Here is a 27,481-nt window from a genome sequence, read left to right on the forward strand (position 1 = left end):
ATATTCAAGTAATGTGATTTTCAATCTTTTCTTTTTCTTTTTTTTTTTTTTTTTTTTACCAGATGTCAACTTTACATGAGCCTTATTTCCACATGTATCGTAATGATACAGAACAGCAAAGTGGTGATACAGTTTCATACATATACATAATTATATTTGTGGTAACTTCTGTAAATAACCTGTAACCTAGGATAACCTACACTGATCAGAGCCAGGATAGACAAATGCACTGACAAAAGGAAAAATTTGCATCACATAATACTCAGCTAATCCTAGTGTTAACCGAGCATGTGGATAGTTCTAGATGTCTGTTGTGTTTGTGGTGGTGAGCATGTGACTTTGTTTGTGCAGCGACAGTAAATCCACAGACAGTCTGAATAGCTGCCAAAACACTTTGATAAAATTCCCCGTCACTAACTTGAATTCATATAGTTGATTAAAAATAAATAACTGTATCATTATTATATAAAAGCAACATCAATGCCTCACGTTTACAATTTTAAGTTGTTCACCCTTAGATTTTTCTGTGTTTACAGCTCTCCCGTAATGGCTGCCCGGCACAGGCTTCTCTCATTCTGGGTTTTGATGTTCCTTGTAGCCACTTTGTGCCCAGGTGCACAGATTGCATACAGTAAGCGAGGAGGCAGCTTCAAGGGTCGCAACAAAGGTGACGGGGACAAAGACAAAGCGTCTCCCTCCCAGCATAAAGGCCTCTCCAAGCAAGGCTTGAAGTGGGCGGGAGCAGCAGCAGCCGGGATGCTGGGAGGCACAGGCACCGGGTATGGGCTCGGGTTCCTGGGTAAGCCGAAGCACGGGTCTGGGAACCACTACGGCCACAGGGCTGCCTCCTCTGAGCAAGATCAGCTGCCTTATTACCAGGAAACCCAAAGATACAACAACCAGTCTCTCTGGAGAGCATTTGTTAAAGGGGCTGCGCCTGCTCCCGTGACAAATGTCTTTCTCACACTTGGACATGTGGTGCCTTTCCTTACAGCAGCCTGGATAAGAGACATTTAATCTAATGTGTAATTAATGAGAACACAACCAAATGAAAACATTAAAGCTTTGAACGAAGGATGCTGATGAATGTTTATTGCTTGAAATAATTAGTTTAGTTGAATTCTCATCCTACGTTACAGACGAGCTTGCAGAGATTGCTCCAGTTTCAGCATCTTGATGGAAATATGTATTGCAACATTAAAACATCGTTTAATAACTCATGTCTACACCACAACTGATGACTGATGACTTTTAACTCACTATTTTTAGTTCAGTTTTAGATTTAAAAAAAAAAAGAGCAGCTACAAAATAACAGTGAAATTGCCTGTGAATAAAAGCGGATTTTTAGACAAAAACAATCCATTTGGAATTTATTTTATTTAACACATAAACATCCATAACAAACCTTTATAGTCATAACATTTAAAGTAACACAAAGTGATACCAGCTGCTAAACAAAAACAAGAGTTTCACAAAGTCACCTACAACCCCAATATGAGCACAGTAACACAGTTACAGAATATCCAGGTTGAAGGGGAAGTAAGTGCACTTTACAGATATTCTACAGACAACTTGGTTTGAGAGGCAAAAATGCAATTCCACTTAAGCTTAAACTGACAGACTCAATTAAATTCAGCACTCTGAACTAAGGAATGGCATGAATGGAAAAGACTGGCTGGACAAAAACAAAAACAACAAAAAAATAGAGGGACCATGTTTTATCATGTAGAAGATAAACATTAATTAGAATTTTTACAGTTTCTTAAAATGGCATCACTGACAGCCTCCAAACCTAATTTAAAAAAAAAAACTTTCTCAAAACACAGGGGGATAGAATAAACTCATGAAAGTGAAGTTTTTGTCTGATATTCTGTATGTAACACCATGCCAGCTAGAAGCATATAGTAATAAAAACAGCCATTTACAAAGCCAACAACACTTCACTTTATCTTACTGTATTCCATTGAGAAGCAGGTCATTGGCTAAAGACTGACCTACTCAAAATCAAACTACTAGGAGTAATTTTCTTTATAGAGATGTTAAAGTATGCTTGGAAACAATTAAAATGAAGCAGGTAAAAGTATGGATTCATACTACAGAAAACCATGCAAGAGAATCCAGGATCAATACCTCCATTGACTGTGCTGCCCTGCTCATGACATATGTAATATTTAGGGATCATCTATAATAATTATGATAAAAAATATTATAATAAAGGTTGCATATGGCTGCGCACATTAAAAAGATCAAATGCTACTGCTACCTAATGTATATATTGTTTACAATAACTGCAGGCAAGACAGAAACACTGCTCATGACCACATTTAACAAACGTCTCTCCATCTGGGGTTGTTACGTGCAGTCAGGGTTATATACAGTAGAAAGCCCCAGATAATGTACACGCTCTGCAGATTAAAGAAAATGTAAGGCTTCACACTAAGAACTTTATTTTATGTAATTTAAGTGTTGAGCTGTTGATTGTGGTATATGAAACCATCAATTCACTTTTTAAAACATTACTTCCTCTCTCCAGGATTCTTTTAAAAAGTTTACAAAGTTTGGAGCAACAAGAAGAGCGTCACTAAATAATAAGTTGCAAGATTCTTCATCATCATCTTGACTAGTCTTAACTAGTGTGGAAAATGTGATGCGAAATGCCATTTCAAATGGTTTCCATCTTTTTTATCTTCTGCTTCAGCAACTTTTCTGATCTTTCAACTCATAAGATATTTTAACCTATTCTTCAATTCTGGGAGTGACTCAAAAGAAGAGTTTCATCTGACACTTCCTTAAAGACTTTTTATGTATCATGCTTGTATGTCCAAGACAGGGAAAGATAGAAATGTAAGTTTTCCTTTTGTACATTGTTTAATGTTTAAACACAATATGAAAATGTCAATAAGGACAAGTGTTTGCAGCACAATGCATGTACATCCAATGTTTTATGGCTATTAAGTGGCCTGGTCTTGGAAATATTACATAACAATGCACCTACACACATCATACTTGGTCACCAATCTTAGATGGGTCTCCATGTGACTAGAAGTGCATTAGCATAGCAAGATGCAGGAAAATAATTTACATTTTTTTCAATCTGAGAGAGAAAATTCAATGAGAATAGACTTTGAGAGGACAAAAAACAGCTAAAATATATTTTTTAAATTCTGTTCCCTCAATTACAAATGTGGGATTACCCTGAACCTGTTTTATATACATTCAGTGCTCAAAAATCTATATTAAAAAAAATAAAGTAAGTGCAAAATCATTTCTAAACAAGAAACTACACATTGTGCAACATAGATTTAAAGATAGAAACACTACTTTAAGCTGCTGCTTCTAAAGACAAACTGCTTTATAAATTATGTACATGTTCTCATTTGGTTAACGTTTGCTAGTTTTCTGCAGTCATGTAAAATGATTATATTCTGTTAAATTACACAGCTAAGGTTTATGCTATTGGAAGTTACATACACAAACAAGCACTGAGTGTTTAGGTCAAATTTAAGTAGTAAAAATCCAGTAGATGTTAGTGAAAGGAATGTTGTTTTGCTTCACTGGAGCAGGAGCATGCAAGAAAGAAGCATGAAACAGGAAGTGAAGAGCTGCATCATCCCATGACTAAGGGAACTGCTGTGATTTGGCTGAACTTGTTGCTCAAATTTTCGTTTCTCCAGGAATCTTGCAGAGTACTCCATATACTTCTCCACACAGCTCCGGGACTTCACCTGCTCTATTAGGGCTGGGTACCCAATCTCCTCAATGCTGACTGTATCATCTTCCTCATCAGCTCCAGTCTTAGGAGTGCTGCTCTTATCTTGAGGAGGATCAGTGCTGTTCATGCAGCGTTTCATAAAACTCTCATAAGACTCTGCTCGTGGAGGAGGGTTGTAGACATAATCACGGCCGTAGTCTGTATTATCTGTTGACTGAGTACCATAACGGCGATACATGTAATTGTTGTAGTAGTGTTCTTCTTCAGGGTTGCGGAAATTGAAATGTGGTCGAGGGAAGCGCCCTAGTCCATATCCAACAGCCATTCCAGCTACAGCACCTACACCTGCTGCCAACATGGCTTTTTTAGCAAAACCTGTGGATTTAGGCTGGTATCCCATGCTCTGCACAGAACGAGAGAAGGGAGACCCTCCCATCCCATAACCACCATATCCATAGCCTCCTCCACCAAACCTGGGACTGAGAATCTTATTATTTGGGTTCCAATTGGGGTAACCACCTGGGTAACCCCCTGGATAACCCCCTGGATTTGCACCAGGCACACCCCAACCCTGCCCAGTATTTCCTCCTCTGACTGGGTAACCACCTGCTCCTGGATACTGGTAAGGGTACCCACCTGGATTCACACCCCCCCTGCCTGGGTATTGGTTTGGATAGCCTCCTGCCGCTGGGTATCCCCCTGCTGGGTATCCCCCTGCTGGGTACCCACCAGCACCTGGATACTGATTAGGATTCCTTCCAGGACTCTGGTTTGGATAACTTCCTCCAGCAGGGTATTGATTTGGATAATTCCCTCTCCCAGGATTTTGATTGGGATACCCTCCACCGGCTGGGTAACCACCTGCTGCTGGGTTGCTTCCAGCAGCTGGGTACTGATTTGGATAATTTCCTCTTCCAGGATTTTGATTAGGATACCCTGGATAACCTCCAGGATTTTGGTTTGGGTTACTTCCTGCTCCTGGATAACTTGGTGGATTTTGTCTTGGATATCCCCCTTGATTAGTGTTGCCTCCTCCTGGGTAGGGGTAACTTCCACCAGAGGGATATGGATTATTGTTGCGACTGGGAGACTGTGGCTGTCGAGGGTAGTTTCCTGGCTGAGAACTTGATGGCTTCGATGACGAGGAGGGATTTTTCCTGCCGCTACTACTGCCACCTTTTTTAGCCCATATTGTTTCAGTGTTCAGGAGAGAAATAACAAGAAGGAACAAAAGACCAATCTCGTACCTTATCCCCATCGTGGCCTTGAAAAGAAAAACAAAGCAATCAAAAATTACAGTAACAAACATTGCTTACCCTGTAATGCTAGGGTCTATTATTATTATTATTATTATTATTATTATTATTATTATTATTATTATTATAGCCATTATTACACCGTTTTTCTCTCGTGGTTTGGTTACGTTGGATGAAAAAAAGTTGTTACATACACATATCAATAACCTGTTATCATCGAGTAACATCACTGCATTATGAGCAAGCTCATACGCTTCACCATTCTAGCTTAAACATTTGAAGAAAGAACATGTAGCTTTGTTTTCACATTGATTCAATCTACAAATACTAACATAACATTATTGTCGATCAGTATGGACAAACAAGAGTCTGTTTCTTACCGTGAATTAAAGCCGTATTTGTGCGGTGTTATTTCGGTAAACTACGTCGGTTCTCTTCACCGTGTCGTGTTCAACCCAGCTATGGCTCGGGCTGCTTTAATCTGATTGGGGTGCGTTTGTTTTATTCACACGAAATACCTTTCAGAAACAGTGACTGGTGGGGACTGTTTTGAGACAGAGCACATAAATAAAAGCAGGAATCTTTAATTCTGCGATTTCTTTTCTTAGCTAACTGCAACATAACACATTTCAGTACACATATGGCCGCCATCTAAACCCAGCTTTTCTGACGTCGCCAGAACCCACTCCTAAGGTCAGTGTGTCTCGACGGCCGCTGGATCCCGTTTAGCAAAACAAGCGTATATTCATTTCCGGTTGCTGTCTCACTTACCGTTATGTACAAGAATAATGACCACACTATTGGGACAGTGCTATCATAAAAAAATTCCCATAAAAATAATGTCTTCCGTGTTCTGAGTTAAAGTTGAAGTATGTACAAATGTTCTGTTTCGGAATGAAAAATAATTAATAAAAAATATATAATTATAAAATTATTGAAGATAACATGAGAACTGATGATAATCTATCGTTTTCTATATGTTTACATATTATTATATACACAGTATATATATTTTCTTCTTTTTTATGAGTATCCCCTTGCATCGTGGCCTTTATAGATCTCATAATGAATAATTAATATAACAGCCTTTTTAACCAGGACTGTTTACCTCAAACTGCCATGCACCAATTTCCACCAGCCCCCCCTTGTGGTCAATGCCCATCATCAACGATCATTTCCCAGATATATTTCCCCTAACCATCCTGTTCCTGTAATCACAGCCAGTCGAAATGTGTTCAGTATTCTATCAAGTCCTCCAATTCCAATCATCTTCAACTCATTGACACCAATAAACCACCATATGATAAGACTGCAATAGAACTGATAAGACCAAAATACATCAATGACCTCTTGACCCAGTATGAACCTACCAGACCCCTCAAGTCATCTGGATCAAGTTTGTTATCAGTTCCTAGAGTCAGAAGTTGGAGAAGTTGCATTTAGCTTATATGCTCCACATATCAGGAACAAACTCCCAGAAAGCCTCAGATCAGCTGAAACACTCAGTTTATTAAAAAGTTTGAAAAGTCCAAATCTGCATCTCTTTCTTTTAGGCTTGAATTTTTAAACTTGATCCTAATTTGATAGTGTTTTTATCCAATGTTATTTATTTTCATTTTTCTTTTGTTTTTAATGTTAAAGTATGCTTCTTGTATTGTGTAAAGCACTTTCAATCACCCTGTCGTTTAATTGTGCTATCTATATAAACTTGCCTTGCCTTGGCTAGAGCCCCTCAAGATTGCTCTTTTAAATATTAGATCACTTCTTTTATCATTAATGATATTATTTTAGATAACAAGATTGACTGTCTCTTTTTAACGGAAACCTGGCTTGGCTGGTTCACCACCAAATTTTTTATTTTCGATCAGGGGAGGCAAGAAAGACAGTGGTTCAGTTGTTCTCAGATCAATTTTAACTAAATCAATCCAAATAAATAAATACTCTACATCATGGATTTGTTTTTAGCAACCCACCTTTTTTCTGTATTACAATTTATACACCACCCAAGCCTCCCTCCTCTTTTATTCAGTAAGTTTCTGATCTTTTATCTAGCATACATAATAAATACAACAGAATTTTGTTAACTGGTGATTTTAATTTGCATGTTGATAACAACTCTGACCCCAATCCAAATGAAGTTTTAAACCTTTTAGACAAAATGGATTTTAAACAACATGTAACACAGCCTACTCACAACAGAGGGCACACCCTGCATCTGGTAACAACCTACGTTATTGTCTGTCCACTGGTGTGTCCACTGCTGTTGACCTGGCTGTGTCAGACCACTACTGTGTAATTTTTTATATCAACAGTTTTATCTAACAGGAGGCCCCAGTGAGAACTGCGAAGAAGCAATACATAAGTCCTGAAGTGGCTGAAAAAAAACCCTGACATTTTAAACCAAATTCCTGCTCAGATTTTACCTGCGATTTAATTGTAGATAATTTTAACAGCAAACTGAAGTCAATTGTTGATGCTGCAGCTCCACTTAAAACAAAATCTATAAGATCCAAACTCACACCATCGTGGAGAAACAAAGAAACAGTTAAACAGGCCAGAAAACTCCACTTTTCCAATCTTATTTTAGACAATAAAAACAATCTCAAATCCTTTTGTACAACAATGAATCTTTTAATAAACACAGATTTGAACAAGTCCTCCATGACAGTATCAGATGCTGCATGTAGGGACTTTGCAGACCACTTCAGAAGTGAAATCAATGCTATTAGATTCAGCCTTTTATCTCAACAACATGTTGATTTTGACATACCTGCAGCTTTGTTTTTACCCGAGGAAACACTGGAGAGTTTTGTCCTGGCTGATACAAAAATGCTTGGTCGAGTTTTCTCCCAACTGAACCCAACAACCTGCCTTTAGATCCAATTCTTGCAAATACTTAAAAAAAAAAAAACTGTATGGATTCTATGAGTGTAAGTTTTTAGATATGATAAGTTACTCCCTTCAAACTGGTGTCTTCCCATCTGCAAGTAAAACAGCAGTGTTGAGGTCCCTTCTGAAGAAGAAGAATTTAGACCCAAACATTCTTGGTAACAACTGACCTCTATCCACCTTACCATTTTTAATTAAAATGATAGAAAAACTAGTTTTTATTCAATTACACAATGAACACAATAATTTAGAAAAATATCAGTCTGGTTTTAGGACAAACTACAGTACCAAGACGGCCCTTTTAAAGATTGTTAATGCCCACAGGTGTAACTTGAACTCACAGAAACCTTCAGTTCTGGTTCTACTGGATCTTAGGGCTGCCTTTGATACAGTAGATCACAAGATTTTATTAGACAGACTCAGAAGTCTGGTGGGCCTCTCAGGTACTGTTCTTAAGTGTTTTCATTCCTATCTCACAGATTGACAATTTGACATGCTCCTCAGGAATTAATGAAAAAAATAAAATAAAATAAAATAAAATAAATAAATAAAAGATGTAAGGTTCCCCAAAGTTTCATTTTAGGCCCATTGCTTTTTAATCTGTACATGTTGCTTCTTGGACATGTCATCAGGAGACACAGCATTACCTTTCACAGCTATGCTGATGATACACAGCTTTACATCATCATGTCTCCTGATGACCTGGAGCCAGCAAATGTCCTTTTAAATTGTATTTTAGATATTAACATATGAATGGCAGAGATTTCCTACAGCTTAACATGGACTAAACTCAAGTTTTAATTACCTGGCCTGAAGACAAGAGATCATTTTACCTAAATTACAACATTTTAATCCTTCTCAGTGTGTGAGAAATCTGTGTGTCCATATAAACTCTGAGCTGGATTTTATTCCACACATTAGAAATGTCACAAAGAAAGGATTTTAACATTTTAAAACATCACTAGAGTCCGCCCTTTTCTCTCTCTAGACAGCACTGAGGTGCTGATGCATGCTTTTATTTCTAGTAGATTAGATTACTGTAATGCCCTGCTCTCTGGTCTTCCCAAAAACTGTGTAACTACAACTACTTCAGAACTCAGCGACAAGTGTTCTGAGGACCAATGGGTGGGAACACATTACACCAGTTTAAAAATTGCTGCTTTTAATTGTTTATAAAAGTCTTAATGGTCTTGGGCATTCACATTTATCTGACCTCGCGGACCCTGAGGTCCTCTGGTGCATGTCGTTCTTATTGTTTTTAGGTTTATTTAATTTTCTACTTTTAACCTTTTTAACTCCAGTGTATTCCTCATGGGGACCCTCCATGCTGGGACCCTGCTTGGTCTGCAGGCTTGTTGCCATGGGAATGGCTGTCATCTGGGTGGCTAAGGGTCCTGCACTGCAGCCCAAATGGCTGTGGTGTGGGCTCCAGTCTGCCGGGACCTGGACTGTCCCTGTGTTGGCAGCCTCTGTGGTCATGGTGGTTCTTGGTGTTGACGGATCCCCAAGATTTTGTTTCCTCTCAGTAGTGTCAAGCTAGGTTATAATATGAGGTTAAAGGTCCTAAGATAGGTGTGGATCTTTAATTGCTGTTTAATATTCTTTTCTATTTGCAAACATTGTTTTGTGTGGATTTTATTATGTAAATCACTTTTTATAAATAATAAATTTTTATTTTATAAATTTATAAAATTTGATTTGATTTAATTTCTATGTGGTATGCACATTGCTATCAGGAATCGGGCTACCTTTTTTTTTTTTTTTACACAGTAGAATAAGGGCTTGGCAGCTTGTTGGATGATTAAAACAAAAAAACAAAGTAACACTGAATGTCAGTATTAGCAACTGAAATTTTTAATTAAGCTTACAAACTATCATTACTGTATACAGTTTAGTTGAGATATTATCCAAGGATTTATATGTAGCTACATGGTGCAATTTTATTTAATTTATTTAATTTATCTTTTTCTAATTAAAAAAAAAAAAAAAAAAAAAAAAAAAAAAACATTTTTTAAGCATTAGTACTTTTTATTGTTTTGTTTTGTTTGGTAGGGAACTCCACAAAAACTATCATGTAATTTGTGTTAAAATAACCTCTCTCAATCAAACAAGGGGGACATCATTAAATGTGGGAAGCAGGATGTCTCCTCTGCTTGCGTCTCTTCCTGTCTCGCGCATCACTGAGCCACGCTGGGAGGAGCCTTGTTAAAGCACGTATTTGTGACATCACGGTTGTAAACGGTCAAACACCCGTATGTACTCGCAGCTTTGTGTCCGGTAAAAGCATGTCGGTAAGGAGAGAGCCCAGCGGAGGAACTGCGGCGTCTGCGAAATGCGCACCTGAAACATAAAAAAAACGCGTCGAGGAGTCCAGACGAACGGTGACAATTTAGAGGAACTGCTGGGGCCACTTTATTTTAACCGCAGCAGACCATTTGAGGTCTAATGGACGGTTAAAACCACACAGCCGGGGCTTGATCCGAAGACTCGCAGGCAGGTGGCCGGGTCTTTAAAGGGGGGAGAGAGGGAGAAGGGGACACCGTGTTCGTGCTCTAACCAGGACGGGATTTCTCCTTGGTAGGGAATGTTATCCGTACTGTCTTATGGCAGATTGGTAGCCAGGGCTGTCCTGGGTGGGCTCTCTCAGACGGACGGTCGGGACTATAGCCTGATCACCGCCAGTTATGGATTCGGTAAAGACTTTCGCAAGGGGATCCTAAAGAAGGGGATGTGTTATGGGGATGATGCCTGCTTCATAGCGCGGCACAGGACGGCCGATGTTTTAGGTAAGGACTCTGCTATACAAAACCTTTGTCAGTTGCATGTATGTTGGTCACCCTCTGTGCTTGGGTGACCTTCAGTGATCAAGCCTGCACGTGTACCGACCACTCGGATGAAAACACAGCAGCCCCCACCCCCTCAATAACATAGCTTTAACTTCCCATGTAACCGTTAGATAGGGTTTATCTAGTCATCTTGAGTCTGTATTGTTGCTTGTAACATACTGACACGCGCTCAGCACCTGCTGTCACGTCACTTTACAATCAGTTATGATTGCCGGTTATGAGTAGTTTGCAGGAATTTTTGCCTCGAAACAACGTATGACCTTTCACCTAGATTAGCTACAACCGGAATTGACTGTGACAACACGTTATATTAGATACATAAGATATAAATGGAGCAAATTATAACTCGATATGACTAAAAACCCCACCTTTAAAAGGTGTTGTGAAGAACACTACAATGTCTTGCAAAGGTCAGAATGGTTGAGCGTGGAGGCAGCCATATTGCTAGCGGTAGTTTGCTAGCTTTTAGCCGAATGCTTTGTCTTCACGCTCACCCGGCATGAGGGTAAACACAGTCAGATACTTGTCGAGCCACGTGGCTTGTTCGACATTTATGATGTCCTTTATAGTTTTCAAGCTATGTTCAAACTTACATGCATGGGCTACTTAAGTTAAGCAAAAATAGCCAGGGACAACTTGCACCCCATGGCTTCACGTGTTACATAGCAAAGAGAAGCTGCGTGGCAGTGAAGACTAATAAACTATGTCAAGGTTGGTTATCGAGACAGTTTTTTCTTTTTAAAGTAAGATCGCCAGTCTGTGGCCTGAGCTATCATTTTACATCATGGTGCCTGTTCTGGCAATATAGCGGGATTTCTGGGAAATCCCAACATACAGTTTGTGTTTTTAGTTTCATTATTGAGGTGACTTTCACCTTTTAATAGAAGTAAGCTGCACTATCATGCCCTTTTATGTGTTGTATATGATCTGGTATATAAAGTTATTTTCTCTTTTAAACGTCATGTGCAAAATCAGGCTAAACTATAAAGAAATCGTATGATGATTAGAGAATGAAGATGATAACAATGCTAGTCAGCTGTGTTCATCACAGACAACAGAAATGAGGTTGATTATATTGATTTTTTTTACATGCCACACATAGCTTGTTTGTGTTATCTTGAAAGGAAGTATTGATTAAATGCTTCAACAGTGAATTGAAGGAAAACATTACGTTAATTTGTGCCTGATGTTTGCATTTCAAATAATAAGATTTCCGTAAGCATTTATGGGGTTGCTGAGAAGCCATACTAATACTCACATATTGCTGAGGAATGTTTGTATGCACCAGCTGGATAATGTGATATACATGACCAATAAAACAGAAAGAGTGTCTTCTTATTTGATTAAGTTGTACTGATATGGTTACATTTTGATTACACTGCTGATTTGCTTCAAGTAATATGCTAAATATTTGAATCAGGCATTTGAATTTGTACCCATCAGGTACTGAAGGGTACAACAAATTTGCCCAAATCTTATGCACTTATTTGAATTTCTGTAAAATTAAGTTATTGATCACAAAGGGGTTTCTTTTGACTATTTCTCCATCAGGTGTAGCAGATGGTGTAGGCGGTTGGCGAGACTATGGTGTTGACCCATCACAGTTCTCTGCCACCTTAATGAGGACCTGTGAGCGACTGGTGAAGGAGGGACGCTTCACTCCTAGTAATCCAGTGGGCATTCTGACCTCTGGCTACTATGAACTTCTACAGAACAAAGTTCCATTGCTAGGTGAGTACAGACAGTCAGAAAAATATGCACAGAAAATGCGTTAGGCTGCATACACAGTATATGGTGGTGTGAATTAGGCTGAACATCCATACTCTGAGAAGTAAATACATTGCTACAGGATGAGTCAGAGTGTAATGGTCATGTTTAGAAAGATGTATTAAAAAGAACATTGACAGAGAGGACGGACTTTATTTGTGGTCATAGTGCATCCCAATTCCTAAACTGTCATAAAAAGCCATAAAGAGTTGGAGGAATGCACAGATAAGACAAGCAAATATAGACAGATAAGTGTTAACAGCAATCCATTACTTTTACAGACATTTTCAAGCATATCTCATTCAGTCACTGTTTTTTATGATGCATTTATTTTAGTTTTTTTTCCTGTGAAGTTGTTTTGTTTGTTTGTTTGTTTTTGTCCTTCAGACTTGGATCCCAAATAAATAATGCTTTATCAGCTGGGCAACTAACCTGATCAGGCTGTATTTTGTTATGCTGACACTTGGAAGTTTGAACTCAATAACCTTGTTTGACTCTTACATTTTCTTTTTTGATTTGTCTTGATTTTGGTATAAAAATTTAGATATTTTACCACATACTAGAGTTTAAAGAGGTCAAGAGTCCATCTGTAAATTATACTGCAGGTTGGTTGTTACAATTTTAAAAGCAGGGTAATGCTAACCATGTGACCAAGGTCACATTTCCTCAGAGACTCAGTATCTGTGGCCAAGAGCCAGTGCAGACACCCAATGGCTGTTATGATATTTGCCAAAGGTCCTAATTATATTTTGGGAAGCAGTGACAAGGTCATTACTTGACCATCATGGCTCAAGGTTACAGGAACTGTTAGTTGCAGTCAGTAGGGCTCTGGGACAGCCAAGGAAAACAACCACTTTTTTTTTTTTTTTTTTTTTTTTTTTCCAGTTGATATGGATCATGAATGGAGGGTACAATAGTATTTAATGTCCACCATGGATGCATCCAGTTCACATGAAATTCAGCGTTTGTGGTCATCAAGTCAGAGTTTTTGTGGCAATGCATAAAAAATATCACGTGTTATTCTCAAACTGTCTTTTTGTCAAATTACTTTTCATTCTGCAAAGTCTTAGTCTGCTTACGTATGTATACCCTTATCATCTTTTTTAAACTGTCCTTTATTTATAGGTAGCAGCACAGCCTGTATTGTGGTTCTGGATCGAAGGAGTCACCAGCTTCACACGTGCAATTTAGGAGACTCAGGCTTCCTAGTGGTGCGAGGCGGGGAGGTGGTCCATCGTTCAGACGAGCAGCAGCATTATTTTAACACGCCCTTCCAGTTGTCTATTGCTCCTCCGGGAGCTGAGGGAGTGGTACTCAGTGACAGGTCAGTAGCTTGGCATCAGAAACATCATTTCAAGTGTTGCATGAAGGCCAGTTGAATGTGGTGGCAATTTTACAACATGCTTTACATGTCATCTTTCAAACAAGCGCCAAAGGTGATAGCGAACTTGCTGAATTAAAAGTTGCATTGTTTAACTGATATGTTTTTTTTTTCAGCCTCTGAATGCCATTTTGCAATGCAATACTGTTTTAGACGTAAACTTGGATTTCCAATTGAATGTTCAGTCTCAAACAATTATTAAAACCACCACGTCATCCTCTCGGGCAAGATGCAAATATAGCTGCAATGGGTCATTTGTGTCAGTGTTTGCAAAGTAAACATCTCACTCTAGAGAGTGTGCCCGTACGTAGCTAATTTAAATGTATATTTTCATACACAACCCACATGGAAAATTCTGTTCGTATCTTGGTTTTTTGGTTAACATTTCTAAAGCTAAACACACGTAATCTTTGTCAATATCAAATACTAAAATACTGCCACCAACCGTGACTGTTCATACTTATGAGTGAAAACCTCCACCCTTTGCTGGGAAGCCCATACAAACATAAGATTATCTGGAAAAGAAGTTGACATATTTACAGTATTTACACACTGGTACAATATTTATGATCAGAGTAATTTTCCCATAAAAGTGTTTTAATGATTGCTTAACAATGATTTATATGCAGTCATTATCTGTGGCTTTTATGCATGATTATATTTGTTGCTACTGAGATTTTTCTTTTCCATCTGCTTGGATTGACAAAGTGTAGTTTAATGGTCAGCATGTGACAACAGTACCATCCATTTTTCACTGAACATAATGTTTTTGATTCTTGCAGTCCTGAAGCAGCTGACAGTTCGTCGTTTGACGTGCAGCTCGGTGACATCATCTTAGCAGCAACAGATGGGCTGTTTGACAACATGCCAGACTACATGATTCTACAGGAGCTAAAAAAACTCAAGGTATCCATTGTGGATGAACCATGGTATTGGTTCATGTGATGAAAAATAGATGTACATTTACCATATTTGAATGTTTTTCATTTTTACTCCTGTCAGACTACAAACTACGACAGCATCCTGCAGACTGCGCAGAGTATTGCAAAGCAAGCACATGATCTTGCCTACGATCCCAATTATATGTCCCCTTTTGCACAGTTTGCCTGTGACAATGGCCTGAATGTAAGAGGTGAGAATGCTGTTTGAGGAAACTATTGGCCTTTTGGTCATTTTTAAACCCTAAGAAGTAGTTTTGACATTTAAAAGTGATATCTTAAAATTTTAGCTCTTAAGTTTGCATCTACTTTAGTTAAAAGCTTCACAAAAAGAAATCTTCTTAATAGTCTTATACCTAAGTTGTTCATTTCTTTTCTTCCTGCAGGAGGGAAACCAGATGATATCACGGTGCTGCTGTCTATTGTGGCTGAATATACAGACTAAAATGTGTGTGTATGTGTGTGTGTGTGTGTGTATGCTCTTATCTGGGGCTGATTTTTCCTCCCCATCTGCCTGAGTCTTCCACCTGCAGCCCTCCACAAAAATGCACTGCAGGCTGACAGGGGAGGCCCACCAACAGAAGTCACACTCACAGCATGGCTGACATCCACCTGTTTAAAATTTAGTCTTTCTTTCACTCTTTATAGCTTTCCTCTGCTGTTTTAATTTGGTGCTTGAGCAGTTGAGGGACGGTAGGCAATGGTGTCATTTCCATGTTGATCATGATCCAGGAGGAGCTGGAAACACCAGGCTGAATGGTGCTTTTCCAGTTCTCCACATCTCACTGCATGGCATCAACTATTTCTAGGTAATGTAAGGCAGTCCAGGAGGGTTTGGAGTCAACTGAGGGCTTTAAAATCTGTGAGCCTTTGTATAATAAAAATGTGATGTTATAAGGAGTAAGCCATGGGTTTATGTGTCTTTTTAGAGAGCAGTGATAAAGCTGGTTTTTAATCAAGCTTTATGTCTCTTGTTAAAGTTGCTCCACGTTGTAATATAGATTAAGCAGAGGATGCTGACATGGGGAAGGATGGGAGGATAAAGTGCGAGTTTAGTTTGAGGTTGGGGAATGTGAACAAGTATTTAATCAAATCTCTAAAAAGAGAAAATTAACGCTTGTTAAAGGTAAATCAGGTTTTGCCACTTGGAAGAGGGAACTATTGGTGCACACATCCTAATAAGTTGTACATATTTTTGTTTTTTGTTTTTTTAGGGCTGTATTAAGGCCCTCTGTCTTTGGATTTAATTGTTAAAGCAGAGCACTATTTCATTACTAGTGTGGATGAGAAGTTTGTTCATGATCACATTGTCTTGTATAGATGAAAATCTTGAAGTCAGCTTTTCAATCCTGTACTTCCAGTTGCTGAAATGAACAAAACATTTGAAGGGATTATGCTGCATTAGTTGTGTGTTTGGAAAGATGTTAAAATATGTTCGCCTGTGGGTGTAAGTTTTACAAATGCGTGCTGTCTTTAATGGTAATGTCTCATAATGCTTAAGCTAGCATCTGGGTATGCTTACAATTGCAGTGATAGGTCTGGACTAAAGTTAAAGGAAAAGATTTTTTTAACATTATTTTTTCTGAAAAGTAACACGATGAACTAAGTGTTACAGATGACTAAAAGACCCCACCATCTTAAAAAGAGTCAAATGTGCTTTGTGTATTTTAATATATATTTTTTTTTTATCTTGGTTCCTTACATCCTTTTGCATTTTTTTGCTGCTTCTCTTTTTGTAATTCAGATGTCTTTATATGACTCAGATGATTTACATGTACGTAGTTGTGTGTGTGTGCAAATGTGTGTGCTGGATTTCAGACTACACTCATCTAAAAGACAATAATAATCAAAGGGAGATGGTCATGAGCCATGTTAACACCTCTTCTAAGTGGTGTAAACAAAGTCTTTACAGTTTCAAAGCATGTGCACCAAAGACACTTATTTTTGTGCATATTGATATACATGTGCTTTGACTTAAATCATAAAGCAATACTGCAATTTCCTTCTATTCAGAATTGTGTGTGATGGTCAGATGTGTTGGTAGAAATGTTAAGACTGATGTTAAAATGTGTTTCTGTGCTTAAAAGTGTCAAAGAACAAAGGTTGTGTGATATCCCTGTCATTGTATACATTACATAAAAACTGGTCATCTGTAAGTATGGTCAATTAACCAAAGACGGAAAGCCATATATAAAATCATGATTTAAGTACTGCTCTGTAAGACCCACTGTAAAGAAGACGTCATGTTGGTGGATGCCCATATCCACAATTTTGTTAATCTAATACTCAGAGTAGAATGTACAGTAACTGCATTGATGACTCGCAGGTTCTTTCTTTGTGTCCGTTTGCATTAAAGACTGAGTCCATAAATCATGCAGCTAAGAGAGCAGTACATCCATTTTTTTAAAAAATAACATGTCATATCAGTTTAAAATTAACTGGTCCTCCTCTTTCTGCATCAACAAAATGGAAACGGTTAATTGAATATTTATTACTCTGCTGCCTGTGAGGTTATTTTTGCATGTCTTGTGTATTAGCTGCTAGCACCATTTTTAAGCAAAGTTCTCCTATTTGGACTCTGTTCATGTCTTTCCATTATGAGGGTGAGCACAGTTTCAGCCTTAAAAGCAAGACCTGTAATCAAGAGGCCTTTCCTGCCATTGCAAGCTTGTCTCGTGTGTCTGCCATGTTAGCCAGTGTTTGATTTAAAAGAAGCATCATGCCCCATCCCTGGTATTTATCTCCTGTTTAAGCCGTTCTCAAAGGTGCTTCTGCAGTCTGATGGTATGATTGTCCTCTTTCCAGCAAATGAATGAGAGATACACCTATGTCTACAGTATAACAATGCAGGTCTAATTTATGTAAATATGTTTTAAAATATGTACAATATTTAAATAAAGAATCTAGTATTTATACTAAACTTGCTTTGTGTGTTTTCATGATGCCACACTGTTTTAAGAGTTTGTTTTTAGAAACAGTTCTCAAAATCAAATCTAACAACTCCAGTCTTTGGTCTTCCTTTAAGCCTCCTGCCTGCTAGTTCCAACCCCAGCATCTTTCTGCTGCTCTCCTCTACTATCCCTCCTCTGTACAACCCATCCTAGTCTAGCCACTCTGACTTTTTACAGATGTCATTGTCAGTTTTATTTCATAATTGTATTTATTAACAAACCCAGTGAATGCAGCCATGATATATAATTAATATGACTGCAAATAATCTGAATTAGAGTGTGGAGGAGGAAAGAGAAACAAATGTTGATGAAATAACCAGTGATACCAACCAAAGGAAGACGTTAGGAATTGCTTACCATTTAACTTAAGCAACTTTAAATGATACTGATTATTCATAATTAGCTTTGGATAGAAAACTACCGCTGTATTTTTATACTGTTTTAGGATTGGAAATTATCACCCTGGTTGAGTGAAAATTGCAACTACCCAAGAATATATCATTTCCAGAAGTAGGTGGCAGAAGGGAGTCAAAGGATGCCATAGATGTTTTGTTTACTAACCTGCTCCAGACAGGCCGTTTCTCTTCCTTATAGCCAGCAGCTAAACTACATTCTTGCTGACAGCAGAGATTCTCAATGGAACGTGCGTGTCAGCTGACAGTTTTTATGATGCTAGCATGGTAACTTCGGTGTTAGCATACACATACCGCTCTTCTTTAGCTTTTATTGGTGTCGTTGCATTTGAATCTCTCGGGGTTTAACCCACCTGGCGGAGGTTTTATCGTACAACCGGAACATTAATTAAGTGAGCTACACAAGGAGATTGGACAGAAAGTAACAATCCAAGTTGCCGTATTAGCATTAGCAAGCTAGAAGCTAAGAAGTAGATCTCCGTAGTAGCTAAGTAACAGTAACAGTAGCTAGCTGAGATCTGTAGCAGTTGGTGATTTAGCTAAACCAGTGGGCGTGTGCATGGGGAGCGATGAAGTGTGTGTTTTAAGTTTAATATAGACAATATAAACTTTATACTTCTAACCAAGGTAAATGCTGATTAAATGGCAAAATCCGAGAAGGGTAATGGACTCGAAATGCGTGGCAGCACAGAGAAGCTGACAGATAATGGCAAAGGTAACGCGCACGGACACGACCCAGAGGTGAACGGTACAGTCCCCGAAGAGAGTCAGGTAGACAAGTACGGCTTCACAGGAGGAACCCAGAAGTACTCAGGAGAATTGTAAGTATCACATCATACCGCTAATATTTTTCAGAACAATGACTGAAAATAGTTCTTGTTAATGTTTCCAGAGATTGCGAAAGCGTTATAAACTGACATTCTCTTGGTTAAGAAAGGAAAGCCTTAGTGGGCGTCTTGCTTTTTCAAATAAAGAAGAGAACAAAGATACAGCTATATAATTAAAAAAAAAAAAAACGTCATTTTATTTAAATAGCTTATTATTATTTCCAGTTTATGACCTTTTACCCCAAGTATAGGTGTGTTTGATGAACTCACTTGTCTTGCCACCAGCTTCATCTTACCCTTTTTAACAATTTCCACATATGTTGTACTTCCCTATTCTCTTTTTTACGAGTTAAATAACACCAAAACACAATGAGTCAGTTAACATTAAGAAGCTTTAAGTGGTTTATAATTGTATTATTACACAATGAACTGAAAATGTATAGTCTGATATTATTTTCTTTTAAAGAAACATAAGTCAAAGTGGTTAATAAACACAAGGAAGTTCCCTGAAGCTTGTGCAGCTGTCTCTTTGCATGTTTGTGCTACAACTAATACGTTTGAGGATCATTTTACCATATTTCAACGTTGGGTCATTCCTCTTTATGTGGTTAGTATTAGGAATGAACAACATATTAAAAAAAAATACTATCACTGGTATATTAGACATGTGTAATAGCATTGCAAAAGACTAATAAATGTTAGGTTATAGACCTGTCTCATTTTACAACTAACTAGTTTAAGAAGTGGAATGTAGCCCTCATTATGTACTAGAACTTAATGCCATATACTTAAGTGTTTGTTAATATATAGCTGGTCATATCATGATTACAAGATTGAACAATGATATTGCAAGTTAGCTTGCAGTGCTAGCTATTATGGATAATGCAAACCTTACAGTCGGTCAGTTTGAGGGTAACTAGTGTAAGCTCTAAAATATATGGTTTCCACATGAATCATTTTAAATATGTCAGTCTAAAAATACCAAAGATACACATACCAAAGAATTAGACTCCCGGAACTGCCATTTGGACAAAGATATCAGGGATCTCTGTCTTTACATAGATGTCAAACACACCTGTTTACAGTATGCTGGAATTAGTTTCATTTAGGCCTTTAGAACTTTCTAGTGTTTCTCCCGTCTCTCTGGCTTCCTCTCAAATCAATAACTTTCCAGGAAAATGGTAAATAAATAAATAAATTAATGTGCTTTATAAATTAAATAATTATATTTTGTTGTTAGTGTTTTGTTTGAATGAATTTGATGAATAATATCACCTGAAATAGAATATTTTCTTCTGTTTTACACACACAGTGGAAGTAGTCTTTATGTTGTTGTTTGGGGTTATTGATGAGATTAGAATGACTGCCAACTCACGAGCTCTCTTACATTGCAGCTGAGACGCTGCACATTTGATTATTTAAATCTGTCTGCCAAATGGCTGGGGTTTGTGTTTTGCAGGACAACACAAGAAGACTGTGTGACACAAACACAGTTGATTTTCAATAGCTTTGTAGTGAAGTGAGATATTTATATGTAGGAGGCTGTGGTGAACTGAATTAGGGGAAAGCTCTCCAGCTTCCTGTTTTCTTGTACTTTGCTGCTGATGGCAAATGTTCAGCTGCTGTGTCTCAGGGAAGCTTCCTGCATGTACAAGGAACAGATGAACCATTTTCCCGCCCCCTCTGACAACAGGATTCTCCTGTCAGAAGTACAAGGAAGTGACAGAGTGCCATGCAGCCATTGTCATTGTGTTTGAATATAATTTGCTTCATTGTGTCATGTTTGTATAGTGCTGAAGAGGTCCCCATTGAAGTTTTGAGGCAGCGGGAGGCAAAATGGCTGGACATGCTCAACAGCTGGGACAAATGGATGGCCAAAAAACACAAGAAGGTCTGCTTTATTAGCTTTATAAATGTATTTGTTCTTTTATTTCCTGCAAGCTTGCAAGTAACTGTGCATGTGTTGAATAACAGGTGAAAGATCGGTGTCAGAAGGGAATCCCTCCATCCCTGCGTGGTCGGGCCTGGCTCTACCTCACTGGGGGCAAAGTGAAACGGGAGCAAAACCAGGGCAAGTTTGAGGTCAGTGGTAGATTGATGACTGCTGTTATTATGTCATAGGCTTTTTTCAGACAGAAGGATAATTAGTCTGCCATTCAAATGTAAGGTGCAAACATCATTTAAAATATCGAAGATCATGCCTGTTTTTAAAACAGTGTGCATATAAACATCTAAGTACTGTTATGTTTCTTTGAAATAATTACGTTTTGTTACTCCTCTTGTACTCTATTGTTCTGTAGTTATCATTTTAAAAAATAACGTTGCAAAAACTGAGTAAATTATGTGTTTAAGGAACTGGACAACCATCCAGGTGATCCCAAATGGGTTGATATCATTGAGAGGGATCTTCATCGACAGTTCCCCTTCCATGAAATGTTTGCTGCAAGAGGAGGCCACGGGTATGCATTTTCTTTTAAGTGCTTTTTCTGATAATCATCATTTACTTAGTAGGATGAACACAGTGTATAAAGTTGGTATACTTTCTATTTTATTGTGCAGGCAGCAGGACCTGTCTCGAGTGCTGAAGGCTTATACTCTGCATCGACCTGAAGAGGGTTATTGTCAGGCTCAGGCTCCCATTGCTGCTGTACTCCTGATGCATATGCCAGCTGAGGTAAATACACTCTAACCAATGTTCCTACATTTCTTTTAATAGTGTAAATTTTCTGTGGTTATTTATGGTTTTTTACATGTTTTTATCAAGTACTATCTTCTCTGTCACATCACACAGTGATATGCTGTTATTAACACCTATTTTCATGCCTTCTTTTTTATGATTTATAGGATGCTTTTTGGGTTCTTGTCCAGATCTGTGAAAAATACCTTCCTGGATACTACAGCACAGGGCTGGTATGTCATATAAGGACCTTGATAATATCCACAACTTTAGAATAACACTTTCAGCCAACCATGTTCTCTAAAAATCAGCGTGTTCTTCAGTTTAGAGTCAAAACCTTTTTTGTTCAGCAGGCTGGTATGTGTTATTAGAGATGGTGTCAGACTTGTCAGGCCAGTATGTCTTAAGCATGACACTGAGATGCTAGTGACCTAATAACAAAAGGTGGTGGCCAGGCTACAAGGACAAGATAATCAGACAATCAGATTAAGCAAAGAGAGGAATCTGTTGTCTCCTTCTGCTGACTGCTGTGTCATGTTGTGTCAACAGGAGGCAATCCAGCTCGACGGGGAGATCTTGCATGCTCTGCTGAAGCGAGTGTCTCCTGTGGCCCACCGGCACTTAAAGAAACACAAACTGGAACCTATCCTGTACATGACCGAGTGGTTCATGTGTGCCTTTTCTCGGACTCTGCCGTGGGCCTCAGTGCTTCGAGTCTGGGACATGTTCCTCTGTGAGGGTGAGGGGACTACACAAAATATTTGCTGTTATAAAACAATAGTTTGATTGAAATGAGAGAAACATACCAAAAGCATTTTCCTCTGATATTATGCAACCATCTTACAAGAGATTTTGTGTTTTATTGGCAAGAAACTGAAGGGAAATTACTTTGAGCTCATGGGAAGCGGCTTTGTCAGATGTGGCTTTTTGTTGTTGTTTGAGAAATATCACAGGTGAATTTGGGTGCATACTATGCAAGCACTTCCTGTGTTTGCGTCAAGCCAGTTTGTGAAGAAAAAAAGCGAGAAGTACTCAAGCAAAATGAATAAGACAATGACTTGGGTGTGATGATCACTTGAACGTTTGGGTGTAATCAAATTCAGTAAAAATAACAGTAGAACTTGTGTTCGGCTGTTTAATGTTTCTAATGTTTTATAATGAAAGTAAGAACATTTCCACACACACAATGCAAAGGGAACTCAAGGAACTGGGACTGTACAGCTGTGTAGCTATAAGAAAACCACTTATAACTGAGGCTAACCGGAGAGGAAGGCTAGGGAGCATAAAGATTGGACTCTGCATCGTGGAGGAAGGTTATGTGGTCTGATGAGTCCAGATTTATGCTGTTCTAGAGTGATGGGCACATCAGGGTAAGAAGAGAAGCTGATAACATGTTGTACCCATCATGCTTAGTGCTTACCGTACAAGCCTGTGGGGGCAGTACTATGATCTGGGGTTGCTGCACTTGGTCAGGTCTGTGTTCGTGTTCAGTGTATTTTTCTGCCCTGATGACACAGGGATATTTCAAAGTCATTGTCAATGCAAAGATTCATGGGGCTCAAATTGTAAAAGAACAGTTTAGAGAGCATGAGACATAAATTTCACACATGGATTGACCAGTACAGAGTCCAGACCTTAACCTCATTGAGAACTTTGGGATGTGCAGAAGATCAGATTATTTAACTGGCCCTACTGGTGATAAAATTAAATGTTAAGGATGGAATCTCAGTTAGATAACCTGTCAGATATGATTAGGATCTCTTTTTAAGGGCCACATACAAAAGTGTGAGGGCCATTCATATTTTTTCACATCTGCATGTCTGCAACACACAGGCACCCAAAGTCCATGAAGGTCCATGAAGACCCTTTTGTGTGTTGTGATGCTTTCAGACCATGTGGTTACAGATATCTGGGCTTCATACAATGTCATATTTCTAAATTCTTTTTGTTTAATATGGGCGTTGTTCTCAGGAGTGAAGATCCTCTTCAGAGTGGGCCTGGTTCTCCTGAAATGCATGTTGGGATCCCAAGAGAAACTGAATGCCTGCCAAGGTCTCTATGAGACAATGGAGCTGCTGCGATCACTACACCCACAGTACTTACATGAAGCCTTCCTGGTGCGCGAGGTACGGTGATACTCTAGTTTCTCTGTTATAAAATTCATTGCTTTGACCTTACACTTAGTGTACACTCAGCAGCTCTCTGGATCCAAAATCCTTGAGTTTACCCTCCTGAGGTTGTAGGAAGACCATTGTAATTATTTAAACTTGCATATGGTTCACATTGATGATCTGTGTGTTTCAGATAATAGAGTTACCAGTGTCTGAGCGGGACATTGAGAAGGAACACCACGCTCAGCTGCGGCTCTGGAAGGAGACTCATGGAGATCTACATTGTAAGTCCCCTCCAAGGATGCATGGTGCTAAGGCTATTATTGCTGCCGAGCCACCTAGCCGACAGCATCTGAGACAGAGACCTACCATCATCGTTGAGTCTCCTCTGGCACCCAAGTCAGATGGGATGCAAGCAGAGGTGGTCAGTGAAATAAAGACAACAGAAGAAAATGGGTATACAATGGATCTCCCACCACAGGAGACCTTTAACCCATATCCTGCTACCAGTAACCTGTCACCACTTAAAGACTTGACCATACAGGGGTCCAAAGAGAGTTTGAGTAGTGCAGAGCATGACACTTACTTGTAGTAGGGGCAAGTTTAAACTAGTTTACGAGAATAAATCATTCCATCCAGCTCTGTTTTAGCAGTGACACTCACCAGTTTTCTGTCAATTTTCCAAAACATGATAAAGCTTAAGTGTGCCTGACAGTCATAACTGTCTCTGGAATTCTAGGACTATTTTTATAATATACAAGAGATGTAAAGCTGAACACATTGCAATTATACAGACAACCAAAGCACTAATACTAAAACACATTTTCATTGTCATTTCATTCCTCGAGGTTGCTGGTTGTTGTACCTTTTAATCAAGTAATTAGGTCATGAATATTAAGCTAGAGTGTTTTTTTAAAAGACATGGAACTCTGATGTGTTTAATTCAGGGAGTTTGGGAGCATGTAAGTGAGGTTTTAACCTGTGGGAATGTGAACCCGATGGCTTCTTAGGATCGAACATTTAGGAATATATACTCACGTATCTTGCTGCTATTTACTCATTCAAGGCAGTGCTAACTTGTTTTAAGTAATTTCTTAAGACTTTGTCTTAACATTGACGAGATGTTTAGTCTTCCTGTTTGCTTACATTTGACACTAAGTTGCCAACACAGATTAGTATTTATCCTGCTTTGTTAGACATTCACACTAATAATCAGACACATGAGCCCCTTTTATTTAGCAATCACAAGCAAAACCACTGTCTTTATAAATCTGCTCTTCCCAAAACTCATTCCCACCCCTGCTTACAAGCAGAACACCAATGCACAACAATCAGTCCGACTTTGAACATGCTGCGTGAAAAAGGCTTCATTTAATCAGGTTGTCTGTTCAGCACAGTGGATTAAGCCCTGTGCTGCATCTGTGTTTGCTGCCACTGAACACACGGGGGCATCCTGACATCATCTCAGTCTCAGCAGTAGAGAGGGAACAAAAAAGTGTCCAAGGAGGAGACGTTGAGAGAGAACACCAAACTCAGCTGCACCGCTGGAAGGAGAGAAAGTAACCTCACAGGTTGTTATTCTTCAGTGAAGGAACAAAGCGCAGGGACCTTTTGTGCTATTAAGCCAAAGTTTTGTATCCAGATTTTTAAGATATATATACGAGTGAAATGATTTCTATCAGTTTGGGACCACAGAGAGTTTATATTTATATTAAGAATTAAATGTGGTAAATCCAAAAGAATGTTAAGCTATTTGTAAAATCCCAATCAAAGGTTTGTGGCTCAGTTGATTTAAAACAACAAAAGATTATTGTTATGAAAAAAAAGTGCCATATATCAGCTTGAAAATTATTCTGGTTTTAAAAACTACACATGAAGTAAAAGTGATGTTCAGATGTAACCTTTGGCATTTGCCAGAAAACAGTATTTAAAATGCATCTGAGCAGCAGAACATCAGGTGAGTCGTCAACCTTTGATAATGATAATAAAAATTGTATGATTACAAATTTTTATATATGGGCTTGTAACTGAAGAAAGTTGTTTGAAATGAAGTCTCAAGCAATCGACATCCAGTCCATTATTTTAAATCATATATAGCTATTATGGAAATTGTTGTGGGTATGTGTTGATTTTAATAACTGTACAGATATCTGAAAATATGCTGCTGGTTTTATTTGTTTCTATCAATCCATCCATTTTCTGTACTCGCTTATTCCAATGTAGAGTCACAGGGTCTCTTTTTTTATTTCTGTTCCCTCTGAAGTTGTTTGGATATACATTGAAGCTTTTTTATATTTAAATTTACATGTTTTTTTTTTCTCATTTCTGTTAGAAAAACTGATTTTGACCTACATGCTTGTTGGATTCCTATAAAAGCTTTCTACTGTCCAGTGACATGCATATGTTGCCACTGAACAACAGTCAGTGATGAGTCAAGCAATCATTTTTAAAAAATTATATCAAGATATATATTATTTTTATTAACTTCAATAGCCATAAAAGATGTACACTTAATTTAGTCAGTAAAATTCTACTTATCATCCTTACAACACTTGTATTTTAAGACCAATGTGTTGGTGTAGGGGGATCTATTTGCAGAGTGGGAACGGTTTTTGCCGTCTATATCTGGAGACTGCAGCTTGTCCTTCACAATGTGCAGGGTCACCAAGTTGCTACAGAGTCTGCCTTTCATATTTACCCTGACTTCCATAGTGGTTCTCAGGCTTGGGTTGATTCATGTGGTTTCAGTTTGCAACTTCACAGGCAGATGTCACTAAATCCTAAACTTTTATCCTTTTCAAAGAAACATCCATTAAGCCAGCTACTTGGGGAAAAATGCAACATGTCTTACTGTTTTACTCAGTGTGTAAGAATATTTCTGATCTTGTTGCTCTTTAGACTTCATATCAAATGTCTGGGTTCTTTTTTTTCTTTTTACCAAATTGCATTCTAATCAATAAAACTTGAAACTCTTTTATTTCCCTCAGGTTGTGTGATAAAATATTCTGTGTTTTTTTTGCGTGTATTTGTTTTTAATTAGGGAAAATGACACAAGAAAAAGTGCAGTGCAGACTGGAGCGAAGAGGCAGCTTTTGAATGCGCTCTGTGTTATCTTTCAGCACCCTCCCAACCATCCGCCCTCCCTCACCCACGCAGCAGCACACTTCCTTGGACACCTGTTTCTCCAGCTCTTTCAGTTCTTTGAGGAATTTGCATCTCAAATAGGGCGAATTCCCACAGCACCGTCTGAAACGCCTCACGCAGCCATTGGCTTTTGGTCTCTGAAAGGAGTCTTCTGCGTGCATACAGGCCTTCTTATTCTGCCTTTTCCCATTCAGCTGCAGTCTAAGAACATGACAGCCAGTAACGTTCTTCTCTACATTTTAATTTACCCAACCAGTGACGTCCCAGCTCCTCTCAGCCCATTTTCATATAAAGTATTACTTTTCCCAGTTAAACTGTCAATAGATTCAAGCATTTTTGTTAGCAATGTACCACCATTTTTTTGACTTGGAACAGATTACGGATATTATTTTAGCTCAGCACACCCAGCAATCAGATGCAATTATTTAGCTTCCCAGTGTCACGCTCCTAACAGGAAATCTCCTTCCAGCCTTCATTGTTGCTGCATGCTATTCCTGTGCAGGACTTGTACGTGTTTTGTCTCAAGATGCCTGTCATTATTGCATTTTTCATTGTCCTCTCATTTATCA

The 27,481-nt window shown here is 38.5% G+C and overlaps 3 protein-coding genes across 3 annotated transcripts; 2 read left to right on the forward strand and 1 right to left on the reverse strand.

Annotated features, from left to right (window-relative positions):
- Nucleotides 1-1,358: 1,358 nt before the first annotated feature.
- On the reverse strand, nucleotides 1,359-5,564 carry LOC121629897 (translation initiation factor IF-2-like). The gene is made up of 2 exons (XM_041969797.1): nucleotides 5,349-5,564; nucleotides 1,359-4,976 (listed from the first exon to the last, which is right to left on the reverse strand). The coding sequence occupies exon 2, from the start codon at nucleotides 4,968-4,970 to the stop codon at nucleotides 3,552-3,554; it is 1,419 nt and encodes a 472-aa protein (XP_041825731.1). The 5' UTR covers nucleotides 4,971-4,976; nucleotides 5,349-5,564; the 3' UTR covers nucleotides 1,359-3,551.
- Nucleotides 5,565-10,080: 4,516 nt separating this feature from the next.
- On the forward strand, nucleotides 10,081-17,709 carry LOC121629899 (protein phosphatase PTC7 homolog). Its single transcript, XM_041969799.1, has 6 exons — nucleotides 10,081-10,643; nucleotides 12,255-12,434; nucleotides 13,596-13,794; nucleotides 14,634-14,757; nucleotides 14,854-14,983; nucleotides 15,176-17,709. The coding sequence occupies exons 1-6, from the start codon at nucleotides 10,442-10,444 to the stop codon at nucleotides 15,232-15,234; spliced, it is 894 nt and encodes a 297-aa protein (XP_041825733.1). The 5' UTR covers nucleotides 10,081-10,441; the 3' UTR covers nucleotides 15,235-17,709.
- A 568-nt stretch (nucleotides 17,710-18,277) lies between these two features.
- Nucleotides 18,278-26,745, forward strand: LOC121629895 (TBC1 domain family member 10A-like). Its single transcript, XM_041969796.1, has 9 exons — nucleotides 18,278-18,974; nucleotides 20,772-20,871; nucleotides 20,955-21,062; nucleotides 21,333-21,439; nucleotides 21,540-21,654; nucleotides 21,825-21,890; nucleotides 22,207-22,396; nucleotides 23,629-23,783; nucleotides 23,962-26,745. Exons 1-9 carry the CDS (start codon nucleotides 18,796-18,798, stop codon nucleotides 24,358-24,360), a joined length of 1,419 nt encoding a protein of 472 aa, XP_041825730.1. The 5' UTR covers nucleotides 18,278-18,795; the 3' UTR covers nucleotides 24,361-26,745.
- Nucleotides 26,746-27,481: the final 736 nt, after the last annotated feature.

The sequence above is a fragment of the Melanotaenia boesemani genome, chromosome 19 (assembly GCF_017639745.1).
Source record: "Melanotaenia boesemani isolate fMelBoe1 chromosome 19, fMelBoe1.pri, whole genome shotgun sequence".
Taxonomy (NCBI): domain Eukaryota; kingdom Metazoa; phylum Chordata; class Actinopteri; order Atheriniformes; family Melanotaeniidae; genus Melanotaenia; species Melanotaenia boesemani.

Coding starts and splice junctions, on each gene's coding strand:
- LOC121629897 (XM_041969797.1), bottom strand. CDS start 4,970: ATGGGGATAAGGTACGAGATTGGTCTTTTGTTCCTTCTTGTTATTTCT.
- LOC121629899 (XM_041969799.1), top strand. CDS start 10,442: ATGTTATCCGTACTGTCTTATGGCAGATTGGTAGCCAGGGCTGTCCTG. Junction 10,644..12,254: donor CAGGACGGCCGATGTTTTAG/GTAAGGACTCTG, acceptor TTTCTCCATCAG/GTGTAGCAGATGGTGTAGGC. Junction 12,435..13,595: donor GAACAAAGTTCCATTGCTAG/GTGAGTACAGAC, acceptor CTTTATTTATAG/GTAGCAGCACAGCCTGTATT.
- LOC121629895 (XM_041969796.1), top strand. CDS start 18,796: ATGGCAAAATCCGAGAAGGGTAATGGACTCGAAATGCGTGGCAGCACA. Junction 21,063..21,332: donor AAAACCAGGGCAAGTTTGAG/GTCAGTGGTAGA, acceptor TATGTGTTTAAG/GAACTGGACAACCATCCAGG. Junction 21,655..21,824: donor TGATGCATATGCCAGCTGAG/GTAAATACACTC, acceptor TATGATTTATAG/GATGCTTTTTGGGTTCTTGT.